General features: G+C 34.8%; 1 protein-coding gene across 3 annotated transcripts; it reads right to left on the bottom strand.

Annotated features, from left to right (window-relative positions):
• Positions 1-1816: 1816 nt before the first annotated feature.
• Positions 1817-19630, bottom strand: LOC115924045 (coiled-coil domain-containing protein 125-like). Of its 3 annotated transcripts, none has more exons than XM_030985641.1 (13): positions 19516-19630; positions 18177-18736; positions 16725-16795; positions 14079-14165; positions 13519-13527; positions 10474-10545; positions 9477-9562; positions 8684-8766; positions 7621-7736; positions 6229-6339; positions 5224-5434; positions 4391-4554; positions 1817-3421 (listed from the first exon to the last, which is right to left on the bottom strand). In XM_030985641.1, the coding sequence occupies exons 2-13, from the start codon at positions 18547-18549 to the stop codon at positions 3314-3316; spliced, it is 1491 nt and encodes a 496-aa protein (XP_030841501.1). In that variant the 5' UTR covers positions 18550-18736; positions 19516-19630; the 3' UTR covers positions 1817-3313. The 3 variants fall into 3 exon arrangements, with proteins under 3 accessions (XP_030841501.1, XP_030841502.1, XP_030841503.1); XM_030985642.1 differs by lacking the exon at positions 19516-19630 and adding an exon at positions 19370-19427; XM_030985643.1 differs by lacking the exon at positions 13519-13527.
• Positions 19631-19815: the final 185 nt, after the last annotated feature.

Raw genomic sequence — 19815 nt, 5'->3', positions numbered from 1 at the left:
ACAGACAAAAATATCTTATTCACCAGATAGTGCTTGTACAATGTATGTATGTGGTCTCATATTGTATTAAAGTAAACAAACATACTTGATGTCTCTTTTGATTGTGTTCTAATGAATGATTGCTGTAATAGAGCCGACAGTGAGTCTAGTATGTGAGGTATAGAATGAGGTTTGGGAAATTAGGGGTAAACAACACATAGGCAATGAGGAATCATCTGTATGTTTAAAATCTGGCTAGGAATATAACAAAAATGTGAGAAATTATTTTGTGGAAAATTACTTACTTGGTAGAAAGAATATGAGGAAAATTTCCTTTTAAAAGAGGGTTAAAAAAACGGTGTGATCAAGGGAGAGTTTGATAAGAGATGGGGAGAAAGAAGAGATGAGGAAAAAAGTCTGAAAAGATGAAAAACAGATTTATTTAAGTCCATCTTCTGTGCCTACAGAATCACTTCAAAAATGTAATAAACTTCAAGCAAATGGGAGAGAAAAGCAAAGACAGAAATTTTAGCTTGTTGAAGTGCACCAATATATTTATGTGGGTGGAGCTTTGGCAGAAGAACAAATACACATAAAAACAATGAAATACTTTTGCAGTGAATTTCACTGATCTTCTTAAGATGTTTTATTGATATATTTTTTCAATATTTTGATTTGCACACATGGTAACTTAATAATGCTGAATAGCTGGAAAGATCTGAACAGCCTCTTGATTAATACAACATGGTACCAGAGTAAAATATTTTCACAAAATTAATACACACTAACAAAATGTTACAAACCAGTGTAAAATATCAAGAGACAAAAAGAGAAAAGGCACAGAGATAAAGAGAGAGAAAGAGAGAGAGAGAGAGAGGGAGAGACCCAGACAAAAAGATGAATAAGCAGATGTGTTCTTTAAAATGCAGAATGTGTCATGTATTTTAAGTTTTCATAAAAATACAGAAGTACAGAAAGTGTTGTTTAACTGGAAGCACTTGCCTCTGCACAATATTTTAAATCTTCCTAAATTGATAAGGCTCCCACAAGAAGGCATGCACATTACATTCACATTCCAAACACCAGTTATTCACATCTACAGCACAGATGAAAGTGAAGTTAGAATTTACAAATAAATATAATAATACATATTTGGTATGTAAAGAAATTTGAATACACCTAACTTGGAAGAACATGTAGTTGAAAACGTTTCACAATAATACAATATTAAGAAAGACCAAGGTATGAAGAAGTCTATATAACAATAATAAATGAACTAGTACTGTAACTAATGATAAATGAGACAATTTAAATACATGAAAAATGCTTTGATTGGAAGCCAAACAAGAGGAAATAATTAGCGAAATCTTGACCACTAAAAAAAGAAATGAAAGAAAAAAAGGTAGATACTTGGATTACGATTTCTAATTTGTTCAAAGTTAATTCAGAAAAAGGTGTAAAGTTGTAACATATGAAAATGTATGACTTTAGTTTTGATAGCTCTCCTCTCGTAATACACTAAGTAACTCAGCTAGCCTCTTTAGAAAATCTGCAAGGCATGACAAATACTTTTTTCCCTTAAAGGTACTTGTTAACATTGTTCAGATGAGAGAAAATGGTGCTAAGGTAGTGACTTCAATGCTTGATGTACATTTAAAGATAATCTGAAAGTTTGAGCGAAAACCATTACTAATGATAAAAATTGGGAAAAAACCGATCTCATCGATTTTTGAATTCTCCCAACTATATTATTATAATTGAATTAAATTGTAGGTGAATGTAAATTGTCACAAGGTAATGAATCGGCTCCATATACCATTCCAAACATTTAAATGTTAGAGGGTGTCGCACAGTGACGCTTACAAAAAACCATAAATATCTTTGTGGTTTTGTTAAACATTTATAACTTTCATTATTTTCATCATTTTTCACTGCGAAATAATCATGACCTTGTTGTTATGAAAAGAAGGTCAGTATTACTTTGTGATATTTGTGTCTTCATGTCCTTGTTGACCATTAACATTGAAAAATGCAATTAAAGCTAACAAAAAAGTGAAAGCAACTGTCCATGAATAGAATTTTACAGAAAGGCTTGACAGCATATTTCATAATATTTAGAAATATCCTGTCACAAAGAATAAGTATTAATATAAATATAAAACATAGCCTGACAAGTAGAATTAATTACATCTTAAGAAAAATCAGCATTAGAGCCCAATGAAATAAGTACACACGTCAGTACAGGTGAAAATATTGTTACAAGCACATAATGCCAATATACGATGAAATAAATTCATCTTATGAGTTGAGAACTTAACTTGATGTTATAAATGCTTATTTATCACTGTTGCAATATGAATGTAATAAATATGGTGAAATTAAATAAACAGTCAGCGTATTAAATTAAAATTAAATATTGCGTTCTTCAGCAATTTCAGACCCCTATCTATTTCTTTTCTTTACTTTAAAATTCAAAATCTGTCTTCTATAGTGAATTACGATGGCATCATGCACAATTTGATCGACAGGATATGTTTTTTTGTTGTTATCATGCAATTTTGCCAAATCACTTTGAAAATATACTTTATATTATTTACAATGGCCCAGAAGGCCCAGTGGTTTAGTTTGGCACAATGATCTGTGGAACAGCAGATCCCAGGTTCAAAACCCAGTCAGGAATGTAGTACTCTATTTCAAGGTATCAATCCTCCATATCCTAGTCCCTCAGATAGGAATAAAAACTGAAGGTCCCATGACTGCCAACAAATAAGAACAAAGTTGCTTTCTTAGCATCCATCCTAACAAAAATATCAAACAATAATAGCACAATCCAAAAGCAAACGGTTCTCTTTATAGTTGTGTACAGCCTCTGTGTCTCCTTAGAATAAATGAATCAAAGTTATAAGAACAGGAAATAAAAGTATAAACACCAATTCCTTATTAGGCAAGCAAAGTATTAATTAACATTTAAATACCTGTATTTAGTCTGTTTGAAAATTGAGAAAGACAACCATGCACACAAAAATATGTTGGAGTATTAAAACCTGGTGTTAGAAAATCTCCAGTGTTCATATAATTCACCAAACTCACAAATGATATAATCAAATGAAAATAATCCTTCTTAGGAAACACTTTGGGGAAGGTGAATCTGATCTATTTCCCCCAAATATTGAAGTTTTCTGGAGCATCCTGGAAGCATCAAGGTTGCCATATTTCTTACAATTGAGTTACTTCAAATAAATAATCCTTCTAGGAAAAACTTTGGGGCAAGTGAATCCGATCTATTTTCCCAACTGTTGAAGTTTTCTGGAGCATCCTGGAAGACTGTTCTCACTCAAGGGTCACCATATTTCTTCATGGTGGCCTCTAGATCTTGAGTACGTCTGGCTAACATCTTGGTGACCAACCGCTGGTGAGCTAAGGCTTCACTCTTGTCATTCAGCTGAATCAAGAAGAAGAAAAGTACAAGCAAAGTCGTTGGTGAGGTTTATTTTTCAAAACTTTTTATCTATTTGTTTTATTTAAGCAGGGTAACTATATCAGTATTAAAGCCTGTCTGCACTAGGAGGGATTAGACCAACCAGTGTGGTCACTGACAGGTGATTATCTCATCAACTCAGCTCTCAATTAACATAACAAAAAGGGGATCATGGGGGACCAACAGGTACCGCTTAGGTATTGTTTGCTATATAGAGGGCGCAAGTAGCTACAAGTAGTGCAGTCCCACTTAAACAGGGCAACTCTATCAGTATTAAAGCTGTTATCCTGAGAGGCCCTGTACAAATTATAGCTTACAAATACGGAGGAAGTTGAACAAAGTTTAAATACATACATACCATATCATGGATTTTGTAATTTTATTTTTTGTTTTGTGTACACCACCAATATAAAGACATAAAAAGTAAATGTGTAAAAACATTTATCATTTCCAGCAAATATAAGCAATAAGCACATAATCTGTCATATCAATTGACTGATAAGGCTAAATAGATAGAACAATTGTCTTGGAAACAAGTTCTATAACACAGGTGCCAGCCATAATTGCTTCACTGTTGATTTCCGACACTTACTGAATTCTTAAAGTAGTCACCCAAAGAATCAAAAGTGTTTTGAATCGATGCAAAATTCATATCATTGCGACCTAAAACCCAAAATGAAATGTAAAGACTTAATCTATATCCTTGATGACATAAAGCCTGGAGCATATATGGATAGAGAGAACGTCAGAGATATTATACAAAAGGGAGAGGGAGGGAAGGAGAGAGAGAGAGAGAGAGAGAGAGAGAGAGAGAGAGATTGAAAAATAGATCCCCATCTGATGAATAAAATGAATAAATTTGTATTAATAAGTTAGAAGATTGAATCCATACACCCATTTGCTTGAGAACTAAACAAAATCACAGATTCCTACCAGTTCTGCCATGTTCCTAATCAGATCGGGCATTGGCTGAGAGACTTGAACCCCAACACTTCTTGACCCTTCGTGGTGGACCTCGTCCAATTCCCTGACCAGCAGAGCCTGTATGTCCATCGTCTCTGCTAGCAGCTGACCGACATCCTCTCTTTGGCAATGTCCTAGATTGGATTAGTTTGAACAATTATGTCAATATACATGAAGTAATGAACAGACTTAAATAAATCAACACCATTTGGGAAAATAGTTTGCTTTTGTTTTGCTACATCAACTTTTACCAACAGTGTAATACTTTTAAGTGATGGCCTACGTTTATGAACGGTTTATATACAAAATGTAGACCTAAATCAAAACAAGCAAGTCATTTTTACAACTGATTCAATAGTGATAAAGAATAATATGGGAGTAATTTGGTTGTATTTTTAATTTGTTGTTGTTACAGGGGACGGGGAGGGGGGGGGGGGTATGGACCTGATAGACTCTGTGTACAGTTGCATTACAAGTTTAACTGCACTGAAGAAAAAAAATTTGCAAAGTATGCCAGATGGAGATTTCTGACCAAAAAGACTATTGCATTAAATCCAGTCTGCACTAGTTTTTCCAGGGGGATTAGACCTCCCTGCAAGGTCACTGACAGGTGGTCATCTCATCAAATCAGCTCTTAATTAACATTAGAAAAAGGGGATCATGGGGGACCAACAGGCATTGATTAGGCATTTTTGCTATATAGAGGCCGCAAGTATAGTGCAGTGGGGTTTTAAACTTAACATCTCTGGTAATAAGAGATTGTTCTTTATTGTTGATACACCCATATAGAATATTGTAGATACCGTTCTTTGGCTGTGCTTTCTTCATCCATGGTAGCTGGAGCGGTCTTCGTCTCAGCCCGTTCTTCTCACCATCCTTCACGGTAGGATGCTGAGGGGTGCCGGCTAGATCTCTGCTCATCGTGGAATTGCGGTTGAGCTGTTCTTCAAAGGCTTTCCGGAAGGCATCGGCAACAAGGTATGCTTCCTGGAGGTGCTCATTTAACTTGAAATTCTGCATTTTCAAATAATAATATTCCACTTTTATATTAATATAGTGCACAATACATTAACGATGTCTCTAAGGGCTTTACAGACATATTATTACCCCGGTCATCGGATTCAGGCTTACCCGCACACAATATATGCACATTCTCCACTCCCTGGGGAGCATTCCAGCAAGTCGCCATTTACAAGAGCACACTTGTTCATCCAACCACTTTAACATTCGCATTCTACCGGGTACCCATTTAACCCCTGGTTGGAGAGTGGCAAATGAAAATTAACTTCTTGCCAAAGGACATTAGTACCGTGGCAGCTAGGACTCGAACCCCATACTTTGTGATCTGCAGTCGGGTGACTTATCCCCTAGACCAGAATACCTCTACAAAATTGAAACAGCACGAGAGGTGAATGTAGAGTGAGATAGCACGATGAGAAAGAAAAAAAAAAAAAAGGAAAAGGATGGCAGATAAAGGGGTATGGAAAAATAGAGCCAGGGAGAGATAGAGAGAGATATACAGAACTGGGTTCGGGCTTTACAATTTGTACATTTTTAATTACAAAGTTTGGACAAAATTTATAGAAGATATCTGTAAAAATTCAGCTCAATAATTTGTATAATATGCAATAATAACGTAATAAAATGAAATAAAGCGGCTTTAAGGCACTGAATGGATACAAATATAATAACATTCAAAGCGAGAACATTCAAGAAATGAAAAAGTCCTTCATTTTTTGTAAAATATGAACAGGAGTAAAGTGTCCTTCACATTGTCTTTGAATACATTTGCTTTAATTATTTCTTACCTCATCCTTAAGAACACTGTTATCTTTCTTGAGTAAGGCAGCTGTCTTTGCACATCGGCAAGGCTCTGGTTTGTTACCCCGACATAAGCATGACCCAAGAACGGCCATTTGCTATAAAGGAATATGAAAGACAAGGTTGACATGGTCAAACAAAATCATGTTACAGTGCATATAAAAAAAATGTACCCAACTTTGGTATCTAGGCTTTCACAGAACCTTGTTTCAATCCCTAGGATAACCTTTGATTATTTTGAACAGCCTACTAACTTCTTGTCTCTAGATATCTAAGTTCTCTCTGCTCACTTGTCAGCTGTGCCATTTTACACGCGTAAGGAGCATAAGGTGTTGATATCAAATAGCGAATGAAAACTCAAAGGTTACTAAACCAACATACAAGAACAAACATGTATGATGATAATTATCAAAGAATTTGACAGTAACCATTTTGTTTCACTCAATTAAAAGGGTTACCTTAAACAAGGGATGCGACTGAATTCAAGATTGTAATCATCATAACGAAGAGAATATCATAAATTTTGTTTCTAATGAGGATTTCTTTGAGCTAAAGTTGATATTAACTCCTTTAATCTTCAATTGCCTAATAGTCAACATTAATAAGTGAGCTATTGTTTATGGAATGAGATAACCGACACATAATGGTTTTGACCCACATTCATTGCTTCAGCCCAAACTTGGTACAAGTTGATTTTGACAATACTTTTTGAAAAGCCTGCCTCTCAGTCATTCGTGGCAGCACAATTATATATATGGCATCATTAGACAAGGTATTAGATACCATTTAACAAGATATATGATTCAAGGTCACATAAGTTATATATTTTTTTTTATTAGAAGCTACAAAAGTTTGGAACACTTTTTTATACGCACTGCACTGCAGTCTCTCATTATCATCCTCAAGCAACTGTTCTTCCCATTCCTACCTCTTATTCCCTCCATCATCTACTCTTCCTTTCATCTTCCTTCTTCAATCATTCCCTCAACCTACCTCAGATACAGAGTTGTTCATGCAAGCATCATTCTTAGAGGACCAATGTCTATCATATTGAAGCCTCTCATTAGCATCCATCTTAGCGAGCAGTTCATCCCCTTCCTACCTCATATTTCCTCCATCATCTACTCTTCCCTCCATCATCTACTCTTCCTTTCATCTTCCTTCTTCAATCATTCTATCAACCTACCTCAGATACAGAGTTGTTCATGCAAGCATCATTCTTAGAGGACCAATGTCTATCATATTGAAGCCTCTCATTAGCATCCATCTTAGCGAGCAGTTCATCCCCTTCCTACCTCATATTTCCTCCATCATCTACTCTTCCCTCCATCATCTACTCTTCCTTTCATCTTCCTTCTTCAATCATTCTATCAACCTACCTCAGATACTGAGTTGTTCATGCAGGCATCATTCTTAGAGGACCAATGTCTATCATATTGAAGCCTCTCATTAGCATCCATCATAGCAAGCAGTTCATCCCTCTCCCTCTTCAGAGCTGTAAGAGAATATCATCTTAACTTAAAAATATTTACTTAAATTTTGAAGCAAAATAAACTGCAAGCGGGATTCTATGTCTATCGAGGTATCACATTGTTACAAAATGCACTAGGCTGAATTACATATAAAGTTTCTTAAAGAGGGGGAATGACTCCAGCTGGACCAGCAGAAATATTTGTCCAACTCAAAAAGTTGATCAAAAAAATATACAAACAAAATATATGAAATGAATATGTAATTATATGAGATGATGGAATGAGAATCTGTAAATGTCACTCATTTACTATCGTACCAGTGTACTTTTTGAATGAAATTATAGAGCAACATACCGTAAATCTCCGTGTATAAGGCGCACTTTTTTTTTTTTTTTTTTTTTTTTTTTTTTTTTTTTTTTTTTTTTTTTTTTTTTTTTTAAGTTTCGATTTATGGCGCTATGCCTGGCAATGTCGCATATGTTTTCTATGTTTTCTATAACAAATGGTGTACCACAAGGTTCTATCCTAGGTACTCCATTATTAGAAAGATAGAGAATGCTATTCATATCATGCATGACTATTGATGTTTGGCATAGAACACAGAGCTTCTGCTAGGTGATGTGAAGAGGCTGGTGTGGGACACTTGGTATCATGAAGCCTTTGACTGTTGTTACTATTATTTGTGACAAGTTCACAACTTCTACTGCACTTCGATGTAAAATGAGGGTCCTTCCCCGCGTGGGTTTTCGGCAACAAAACAACAACAACAACAACAAAACAAAAAACGATTTTTTTTTTTTTTTTTTTTTTTTTTTTTTTTTTTTTTTTTTTTTTTTTTCCCCCCCCCCCCCAAAATAGGGGTGCGCCTTATACACAGGTGCGCCTTATACACGGAGATTTACGGGTACTTGTATCTTACGTTGACAGAAATGCTCCCCTAATAATACCAATCAAGCTTTTCACAACTCACCTGTTTTGTCGGCATGTAAGCGTCTGACCTCATCTGACCTGGCCTGAAGCGTCGCCATGAGGGCAGTATTCTCTATGCTTAACCTGACAAGATATCACATATTAAATCAATTTCTTTGTAAAAACATATCTACAAGATCGTTTAGCTAATCTCTGATGAAACTGTTAAGATTTGATACATCTTCCCAGAATAATGTTATCTAACCATTTTTCCTGAGCACAATAATGCAAGTTGGTACTCAATATCATCACATTTTGTTTCTAACTAGACAAGACCAACTCAATTTCGCTCCTTTCCATCAAACCCAAACCACTGAATCATTAGCCCGAATTCACAAAGGAGGTTTGTCTCCGAGACAAACCTCCTTTGAGGCTGAGTCAGATTCTGAAACAAAATCCTGGATTTAGCTCATGCTGGAATGATAATTATAAACCGTTAGGTCAGTCAGGAACCCTATGACTTTTACAAGCCGATTGCTTGTCTGATTATTAAGATATTTATGATTGGAAATCGAAATCAAACTTTGTGTTTTCCCAACGGTTTTCATAACACTACAGTCTATTGAGGAAAACGAATATGGTAAAACCGGTCACTCAAAGATTTTACTTTTTTGAGGCACTTCATGATCATTTTGAAGCGCAATTTTTTTAGGGCTTTAATAATACACCATATCAAAGACACTGATAACACTTAGGGTCGTGCATCTCAGATTTAACATTGTTAAACGATGCCTTTAAGCACAATTTTGGTAAACACATATGACTAAATGAATGTACGATGATCATCGTCTCACCTGTCGAATCTCTGTGCCCATGTTTGCTCACTGAACATGAAAGAACTTGACTTGGCATCCAGCTCAAACTGTAATGCATTCACCTCCTATAAGGCATTGTCATAGATACAAGGATGGAAAAAGATGATCAGAGATATGAGAAGGGGGTGTAATCAGAACATTTTCATTTTCAGTTTATTGTTTCATATTTCACATTTGCAATAACAAATTAAATGGTACAAATAAACGTGGATTCTATTAACATAGAATAAAAACAGAAAGTGAGTACCATACCTCATATCAATTGTTGGAATACATTACATTAAAAGAATGAACTAAAAATGAAGAGTGAAATATGGAGGGACCTATGGTTAAAGTTAAGCTTGTGACTTATAGGGCCCGTAGGGTAGTTAATTTTAAAATAGGCTTTACAAAAATAGAGGGAACAAGCAACTAATGTCAATCACAGAAATAGAATTTGTATTCCAAAAAATGGGCAATGTCAAAGTCACTTTCATTTTAATAAAATATCTAACTTCTGGAACAAAACAAAGCATGTAATTAATTAAATGTGCTTTCTAAATCTTATACAAGATTAATCTCTGTAGTTTTAGGAAGACATACATGTACAGTAAAAGAGACATGTGTGCACTTATACAGGACAACAAAATTATTTTACTGTGTTAATTCAATCTATAAAAGAGTGGCTGGTAAAGAAAATGACACACATACTGGACACATTGAGATGAAGAAACAATGAGATATGACACTGAATGAACATGTAGTCAATGATTTATGATATTGATAAAACATGATCGGAGAGAAAATGAGAGAAAGAGACAGAGAGAGAGAGAGAGAGGGGGAGGGAGGGAAGGGGGAGGGAGAGGGAGAGAGAGGGAGAGGGAGAGGGAGAGAGAGAGAGAGAGAGAGAGAAGGGGGGGTGGAGGGGGAGACGGAGAGGGAGATAGATAGACAGACAATAAGAGCTGGTGTAAAACAAATATGTATACATACATACCTTTTGAAGAACTTTAGCTTGGTCTTGTACTGTATTAATATTTCTTTGTTTTTCCGCATTCAATGCAGCCACCTAAAAGCAGAGAACAAGATCAAAATCAATGATATTATAACTTTTGGTATACCCATCTTTAAACAAATATTTTGCCCTATTTCAACTGGCTGCAAAACTGTTCTCTTCAAATAATATTCACTTACATGATATTTTCACTTTAATAGCAACAATTTTGTTTGTTTATCCATTTTCATCACTTTTTTAATATAAAATGGACTGCAATATATATGTGCAATATATATGTGGAAAATTAAGTTGATTTGGAGCCTTTCAATTCAATAAATATCTATTTGGGTTGCAACACTGTATGTTGATGAATTCAATACCGGTAGTTTATTTTTGTTTATAACTAGATAGAATAGAAGCGCAGCAATATGGTTTTAGAAGAAGTACAATCTTGTATACATTTACATAATGCAGATATGTACTGATTACAGAAAATAAATCATTAAAAAAAAAAGGCTCAATGAGTATATAAGGGGGATGAGGGGGGGGGGAAGGGGGGGGGGGGGTCTCTTACAAAATACAAATTATATCTATAAATACTTTTCTATGCAAAATCAAATATTTTTTCGCTAATGATCATTATGATGAGTTACAATTTCTTAGGTCATAAGCAAATCAGGCAAATAAGGTCATAAACTAAATTATCCATACCCTTATCAAGTTTTGTCAATTTTTAAAGAGAAGGTTGAGTTCTGGGAAGAGGTGAAAAATAATTTGTGAGCGTCATCATGATTCTTATTATGCAAGTGTGGAAGAACATCAGATAAGAAATGTTCCCTGAAAAGCATGGCTCTTCAAATGCCTTTATATTCTAAATATGTCATGTAACATCGTAAAACTCGGGGGTAGGATTTGTACGCCACGTGTTCGTGTAATCCCATATACATCTTTCTGTGTACAGAGTGGTAACTTTACCAAGACTTGGCCAAATTTCTTATCATTGTGATGATTCCAGAACCTTGCAATACACACAAAGTCTTATATGCTAGATGATCAACCTTTTCTGGTCGATTCCACATCGTTTCTTTCACAATGCAATCGCATGACCAGAACTCAACTTCATCTTTAAGTACACTGTATGTTAAAAATTGATTTCTCCAGGTCTATGTTTCTTGTGAATGTGACGAATTAAAGCTTACATCTAAAAGTATTTAACAAAGACACTAATTCAACCGATTCACCTTTCATGCTTGAGTTAAGAAAAACACAAAAAACATCACATTTGTAAGGGGTATTAATAATTCAGTTGTAATTCCTATATTTAAAAAAAAATGAACCATACATAGAATACATTTAAAGGTAATACAAAGTTTTGGGAAATTTTGAAAATTGGGTGGATAGTGATTCTTTACAATTTTGATATATTTGGATGCCCCTGTAGATGTATTATAAGCATGAGAAAATTTAGCCCCTAAAACACTTCTACTTTTGAGAAAAATTGAATATAAAAATTTACCGGTGCTCCCGGTAAATTTTGATCAATTTCAAATAGCGCCTACGGCTGTACAATGGTAGCTGCGACCATGAAAATCTCAGAATATGTAGTTGTAATATATAATTTCCAAACGGGAATAACTAATCGGTCGATTTTAGTCAAGAACATTGTTTTATAGCTTAATTAATATCTTGGCCTTGAGAGGGAGCTATGCAACATAAAGAGTTTATTATTTACAATTGCATAACTTTAGACTCGATTTCAACGCGACAACGATCACTGAATGTTGTATGATAGCATATGCTTCCAATATGTTAATTTGAACCAAATTCATGACCCCATACCAAAACTTTGTATTACCTTTAAACTGGAGGGGTTCATGTACATGCATGCTGAGCAATAGAAAGGGACAATTGTTCATCCCCAAGTAGACACTCATCCAATATCATTCTGGGGAGGGTATTCTGAAAATGATGTTATCTTTTATGTCAATAGTCATAACAAACCAAATTTTGAACAAGTCATTAGTTAATTAATAATGTTTGTGCACAGCTGGCCATATTCACAACAATTTAAGAGAAGAGAGAGACATTCGTGCAAGCACCAATTTTATGTGTAAATCTTAGTTTCGCAAAACATTGTTTGAAGAATGTGGTATGGTTAAATGATAAGATATGGTTACATGAAATGCACATTTACAACAATTGTGCTGATTTAATTCAAGATACAAAACACATGACTTATTTTCCCCCCTCAAAGTTAAATACCAGAAATGGATAATGGAAAGAAAATATGCAACAGGTGTGATAAAAACAAGAAAACATGAAATGAGCAAAACCAAAAAAATGTAGCAAATGTATAACCGCAAAAGAAAAGGAGTGGGCAATTTACACATTTCTTTAAGATATCATTTTTAACAAACAACCAAGAAACACTTAAGCCAGGCTAATGAGGCTATACATTATCATTACCAGGAATTAAAACATGTAATTTACATTCACTAAGTCAGGATCTAATTAGTACAAGAGAAAGAAATAAAGAGGGATCCCTGATGCCCCACACGACTTGAAGAACTGAATGTTTACTATTCACAAACATGCAGCAGAAAAAGGTAAACAGTGGGACCCTAGTGTAAATAGTATTGCATGCCTAACTTATTTGAAATGTAGTGCAATATGTAATGTACATGTATACAAACCACTTGACATCAAACATCTGCTTATCTTTAAATACCTCTCAGTATTCTGATAATAATTTTTCCAGCTACAAATGTATTAGTTAATATCATAGATTCTTGAATTAAAACAGGCTGATCCTGACTTGTTTCAATTACATTTATTGTAATGATTAATGCTAAGAATCTGCAGAATCTATAAGGTATGAGAAATATGTAGATGATATTGAACACTATTAGTTTTTTGACAATGAAATATATTTGATTAAGATTACTAAATGAATGACACTATGATTTTTTTTTTCTTCTTTATTTTATCTAAATGTTAAATTGAATGAAAAGAATCACACAAAATAAATGATGAGATAATACTTACATGTGAAAACTGTTGACAAGTCATAAGAGGGAAATTTGCCAGCATTATAAAGAAGGGAAACACAGACAAATTACTACAAAAAATACTTACCCAGCATAGTAGAGAGTTAAAAAGACATGTACTTTGAGTGTTATTAACTTTAAAAATATAAGCAAAAAAGCCCATATCAGAGACAGAACATTTTGTATTGTATTTGGTTCATATATAGAGGGTAGTTGCTTGGGACAAAATTTAAGTTTGAACCCCCCCCCCCCCCTACAAAAAAAAAAATAAAAAAAATTAGTGAGTGTAGTGCCCTGGAGAATTTTAAAAAAATTGGAGTAATCATAAGAACAATAGTTTGAGATTCAAGCACAATCGGTTCTGAAAAATAACTCAAAACCTGGAAAATTGTAGATGAGAGCAATTTTCATGACAGGACAATTTCAGAAATTGCAAAAACTTGGTGTTGTATCAGTTGTGATTCATTATTTCAAGGCTTGAAACTTTGTGCATCCGAACCACTCGAGGAAATTCACAAACATTTCTGGTTTTATGGTAGCTCTAGCTCTGAGTATTACCTGACTCTGTAGAATGCGTATTGCCCTGTACTTGCTATCCAGTTGAGATTGGGAAGCTTCTAGTTCACTTTGTAGTACGATAACTTCCTACAATTTCAAACAAACGAAGAAGGCATTTCATGAAATGATAACAAATACTGATTCAAAGTAGCTCCCCCATGGAAGAAAGTGCACTAAATAAGAGTTGAGTTTGTAAGCAAGTCTTTTGAAAACTTAAAATAGTTGTAAATATATTGTAATTATTGTCATAGTTGAGCAACAAGCAATAAACTATTCAGTTAGCTATTGAGTTTGACGGAAGATGCAATACTTCTCTATTGTTGCTATCGGGCACCCATGATTTAAATTTCATTGAATATTAATACTGAAATCAAATCTTAATAGAACGTATAATGGACACTGAATGTGACTGATTAATTTGAAATATTGAACATTTCAACTTACCACATACATCCCAATGTCTAACATAATAGTGTAATATGAAGGAGAGGATGAGTGGGGGGGGGGGGGGGGGGGGGTAGAATGAAGAAGAAAAATGGGGGAAAGGGATTGGGAAGGAGAGTTAGAGGAAGGGGACTCTGGGGGAGAGACAGAAAGAAAGGGAGACTCTGAGAGAAGGAAGGAGGGAGGGAGAGAAAGAGAGACAGAGACAGAGACAGAGATAGAGATAGAGATAGAGATAGAGAGAGAGAGACAGAGATAGAGAGAGAGAGACAGAGAGAGAGATAGAGATAGAGAGACAGAGAGAGAGATAGAGGAGGGGGGGTGGCAATAGAGAGAAGAGAGAGAGGGGGAGTTTAATAGTTTAATGTGGTACAGTAGACTTGTGTGTCATGATGTGTAATAATTTTGAGAATGAGAAGGTCAAACTCTATAAAAAAAACCTTTACGAGACCATACTGATCAACACCAGATGACAGATGTCCCTCCACTATTAAACAAAAGCCCCAAACTTGTCCCATATTGATTCATTTGATTGATTTAAAACACTTGAAACCTAAATAAATATCATGCATCCTAATTCCCTTGGACAGTATTTTTAAACAAAATTTATGTTTTGTTTTTCAATTACTATTTTGGTTTTTCATTTGCATATACATGTACTTGTGTGATGCGTATTCCATGAGTGAACTACATGTATTTGTTATGTGTATACAATAACTGGACACCCATCACATCATTATACTGTGCATGTACCGTACATACATTTTTGTTACAGATAGGGTTCTATTTCACTAAGTGTATGTACATGTACAATGAAAGTACCAGTATATATATATATATGATACAAAACGATCATTTAAAGATGAGGTTGAATTCTGGTCATGCGATTGATTTGTGAAAGAAACGGTGTGGTATTGACCAGAAAAGGTTGATCAACTAGCATATAAGAATTTGTGTGTATTGCAAGGTTCTGGAATCATCAAAATGATAAGAAATTTAGCCAAGTCTTGGTAAAGTTACAAACACAGTACAGAGAAAGATGTATATGGGACTACACGAACATGTGGCAAAAAAATCTGTCCCCGATTTGTATGATGTGACATGCTATATTAAGAACATTAGGCATTTGAAGAGCCATGCTTTTCAGGGAACATTTTTTACCTAATGTTCTTCCACACTTGCATAATAAGAATGATAACGCTCACAAATTATTTTTCACCTCTTTCCAGAACTCAACCTTCTCTTTAAACAGTGGTTCTTTGTTTAGTTTTGATCTTACATGGTCATTTTTAAAAGTGGTGAAAATTCATGATTTACAATCATTGTAAACCTACTTTTTGAATTTATAATGTGCACTGTACTGTATCAATAAGGATGGCAACTAGATTTTTATTTGATCTGATATTTAAGGGTCAATTTACTTGATTCGTACATACATGTTGGCAAATTACTGCAAATTGATTGAAGTCCTTGGTTCTTTTAAAAAAAAATTGTTATGCTTGATGGATAAACTTTAGGTTTTAAATTGTCAGCAAGTTTGATCCGATATCCCCACCTTCACCAATTCAAAATGGTTTAGCGATGACAGAATTATGCTAAAGGCATATTGATAACACCAACAGGAACATACAAATCAAAGACTAAGTGTAAAATCTTAGTGTTTGGTCATTAGAGCATTTAGGCCAAATAACAAAAATAATGTGTTTCTCGTCCAGACTTTAAAAAAAAAAGGAGGAGGCAGGTCATTACTATTTACTATTTTTCATTTTTTTTTCAATTTTTTTCCAAGATGGCTGCCATGCTAATTATAGCTGGCCAAGCCTATTTATTCACATATATTGTGCTATGTGAGTATACTGATGCGATGCATGACAAACAAAATGATTTGTATCACTTTAGAAGCTATTTAAACAAAATGTATATCACAGGGTTTTTTTCTTCTGAATAATAAACAGCAAAAAAAGAAAGCAGGTGGCCAGGACGGGAAACACTTCATTTTTGTTATTTGGCCTTACATGTATTAGAGTGATTCTATAGAAATTTGAGATTTCCACTAAAAGCAAATTTATTCTCTTGGAAGTTTTCCTGGTGCTTTTCTTTAGCTTTCCATCCCAGAACTCCAGAGTCCTACATATTTTCATTGCTCATTTAGTAAATGGTAGCTTGGGGAAAAGAAATCATGTTCCTAGAAAACTGACTTACATTCGAGGCTCCCTGGAGTCGGTCAACAATAGCTTGCTGAACAGCAAAGAATGAGGCAGGAATAGCTGATCCTGTCAACAAAAACATCAGGAACAAGTAGGTTAAAGGTAAAGACCAGTATTGGAAACGCCCCAATTTCAAAAAATGAAATGGAAGGTCTCATTACCAATCATGTGAAAGAATATGTTTTGACTAATACATGATGATACAAAATTTGCCGGGAAACCGCCTACTAATTCATATATTTGGTAAATTTGTTTCTCTCATGGTCTGTGAGAGATATAGGGTAGTCCCATATACATCTTTCTGTGTATAGTGCTTGTAACTTTTACGAAGAATGGGCCAAATTTCTTATCATTTTGATGATTCCAGAACCTTGCAGATGCTAGATGCTAGATGAACAACCTTTTCTGATCGATTCCACAACGTTTCTTTCACAATGCAATCGCATGACCATAACTGGTCTTTACCTTTAACAACATGACAAATATTGTATTTCTCTCCCTCTATAAAGTATATCTAGCAAAATCACAAACTATGCCTCTTTTTCATCCAATATAAAATTGTCTAACATCTACCGGTATGTCAACAGGGAAATTGAACCTGTTATTAGTAGGGAGCTCGAGTACCGGTAGTGAAAAATGCTGCATAAGATAATTGTATGTACTCCTAGCAGTCATATACTGTTAAAAGAAAGGTTTTTAGCAATTATCAATCTTTTATCAATTTACAATATACACAAAAATTAATTCTACCTTATCATTGGTAAAACAATTTCTTGTACTGTTGTACAAAGAAAAAAAAAATAGCTTAATATAGATAATCATACTATCAAAGGTATCAATAGTTTTTTAATACACTTTATTTTAAATTCAGTCTACATACCGGTAGACTGTTCAAAGAACAATATATTATAAAAAGGAACAATAACACTCTGACCAAATAATCGTCTAATTAAGGATTAAAATCATGGATGTAGACTACACATATTTTCAGTTTCACAGCGTTGGATATTGTTCATTCATTATCAGGTAATGAGGAGATCCTTATACAGTGGAAACTCGTTATAACGAGGTCCTTGGGAGTTGGGACCAAGGAAATTACCATGTTATATCAGGGTAAAAAACCAAAAGAATATAAAGAGCTGGGACCGACAAAACCAACTTGTTATATCAGAGCTCCTTATCATGAGGTACCACTGTACAGAAACTCGATTTATTTGGGTAATCAAGGCATTAGTTGATGGTTTCTTTTCTTTTGATATTGTACAACATACTTTGTTTTCGTGTATTCTTTGTAATCTACATTTTTTTATTGTTATACTCCTTTTATGTTCCTGGAAATAAAATAATTTAAAAACACAATAAATTTATCCTCACATTCACAGTTGGAAATTCAAGATGAAATAAAAAAAATTGTGCTTATCAATCTAAAAAATAAAAAGCAATGTACCTTTAATATCAGCTGCAAAGCTCAACTGGTCCTTTCTCTTTAGAAAGTCTTTCATGTTCTGAGAGTAGAGCACTTTCTGTTGTCTGAGCGACGTGCCCATTGGCACACCTGCGTACATGGGTATCTCCTCCTGTTCGTTCCCACCTTTTCTAAGGTCTGTTTTGACTGCTGACCCAAGACTATTGCTCCTTTTAAGTCTCCTGGTTGAGCCTCCATGCTGGCTCCTTCTTACACCTAACTCTGCTCCATGTTCTCTTGACTCGGATGAGCTTCGCAGGACTCGTTGCCTAGGCGATAGGTCTACATCTTCATTAGATGTAGATATTGCTCCAGGTTTCAATCCTCTGCCAAACCCAAGGTCTCCTTCCTCCATGGTTGTTTTTTCAATGTCGCTAGAGCATCCTTTGCAAAAACTAGCATTCAGTTAAGGGACGGCTCTTACTCAGCACTACCAGTATGTCAATTCCTCTTCTGAAAATGTACACAACTCCACAGCAGTTCCAACTTTCAAAGTGTCCAAATTGGTCCTGTGATCCTGAAGTTACGATCCCAACATCAAACTGCATTTTATAAAAAAAAAAAGAACATTACTTTAGAAAAGTCATTGATAATTAAGTTCAACAACTAAATTATTCATACCCCTTGAAATTTGATGTTTTTTTTTTATTTCTTTACTCACGAATGAAAAGAGGACTGGTCCAATTAGGGCTTTTATTTAACACTTTTAGATGAAAGCTTTAATCTGTTTATGAGTCACATTCTCAATAAACATAATAATGAATAAAGACAAATACATTTTTTGCATACTTAAAAGCTTGGTAAAGGTACAAATAATTTAGTTGTTCACCGTACTACAACACCTTTGAACAGCAGGTTGTTTTAGATAGAGAGGTCCAGACAGCATACATGCATGATGCAGTACAACTCTAGACCGAAAATTTCTGTTATTGCATGGGCTTCCCAGCTCAGCACGCTCCCAGTCACAGGCCAGGCCAGGTTTGCTCAACAAATGTGAAGTGACACTGACAGCTCAGATTCATTCATATTCTAAAATGACTTGAAGTTAAAAGTTGAATCTGGATTCTGGACTACACAAATCACAATCCCCATCTAGCATCTCATGGTCCCACAAATTAAGTCAATAAACTATTAAAATGGAAAGACAGTATTGAGATTAGAGTCTAAACCGGTACCATGAAAAGTGGTAATGAGCACTAGGAACACTCAATGCCAAGGTCTACCGTAGCTGTAAGCATATGGATATACGATCCCCGTCTGTTCGTGTGCTGTTGCCGCCGCGCCCCCATCCCACTCCGTATACAGTGTCCCCCCTACTCACCCTGCCTGCTCCGACCAACGAACTCAAACCTTCGATGGCTCCGACCTGTGATGAACGAAGACTCGGAGCTAGAGATGCGAGAGCAACCTAGCCGTATTTACGTATACTGAAAACAACAAGAACCCGGAAGTGTTAGGTTTTGTAATAAATTCATTTTCAAACACTTATTTATGGCTATTAAATACTATTTTATTATTAAAAATAATATTTAAAGAACTGAAATTATTTTAAAATATATAATTATTAATTTTTAAAAGTTTTTTTTATAAATCGAATTCACAAATAGGTTACATTTTATGA

The sequence above is a fragment of the Strongylocentrotus purpuratus genome, unplaced genomic scaffold, assembly GCF_000002235.5.
Source record: "Strongylocentrotus purpuratus isolate Spur 01 unplaced genomic scaffold, Spur_5.0 spur5_scaffold_15, whole genome shotgun sequence".
NCBI classification, from domain to species: Eukaryota; Metazoa; Echinodermata; class Echinoidea; order Camarodonta; family Strongylocentrotidae; genus Strongylocentrotus; species Strongylocentrotus purpuratus.
The sequence above is the reverse complement of the archived record's forward strand: the minus strand, read 5'-3'. Positions and strand labels throughout refer to the sequence as shown.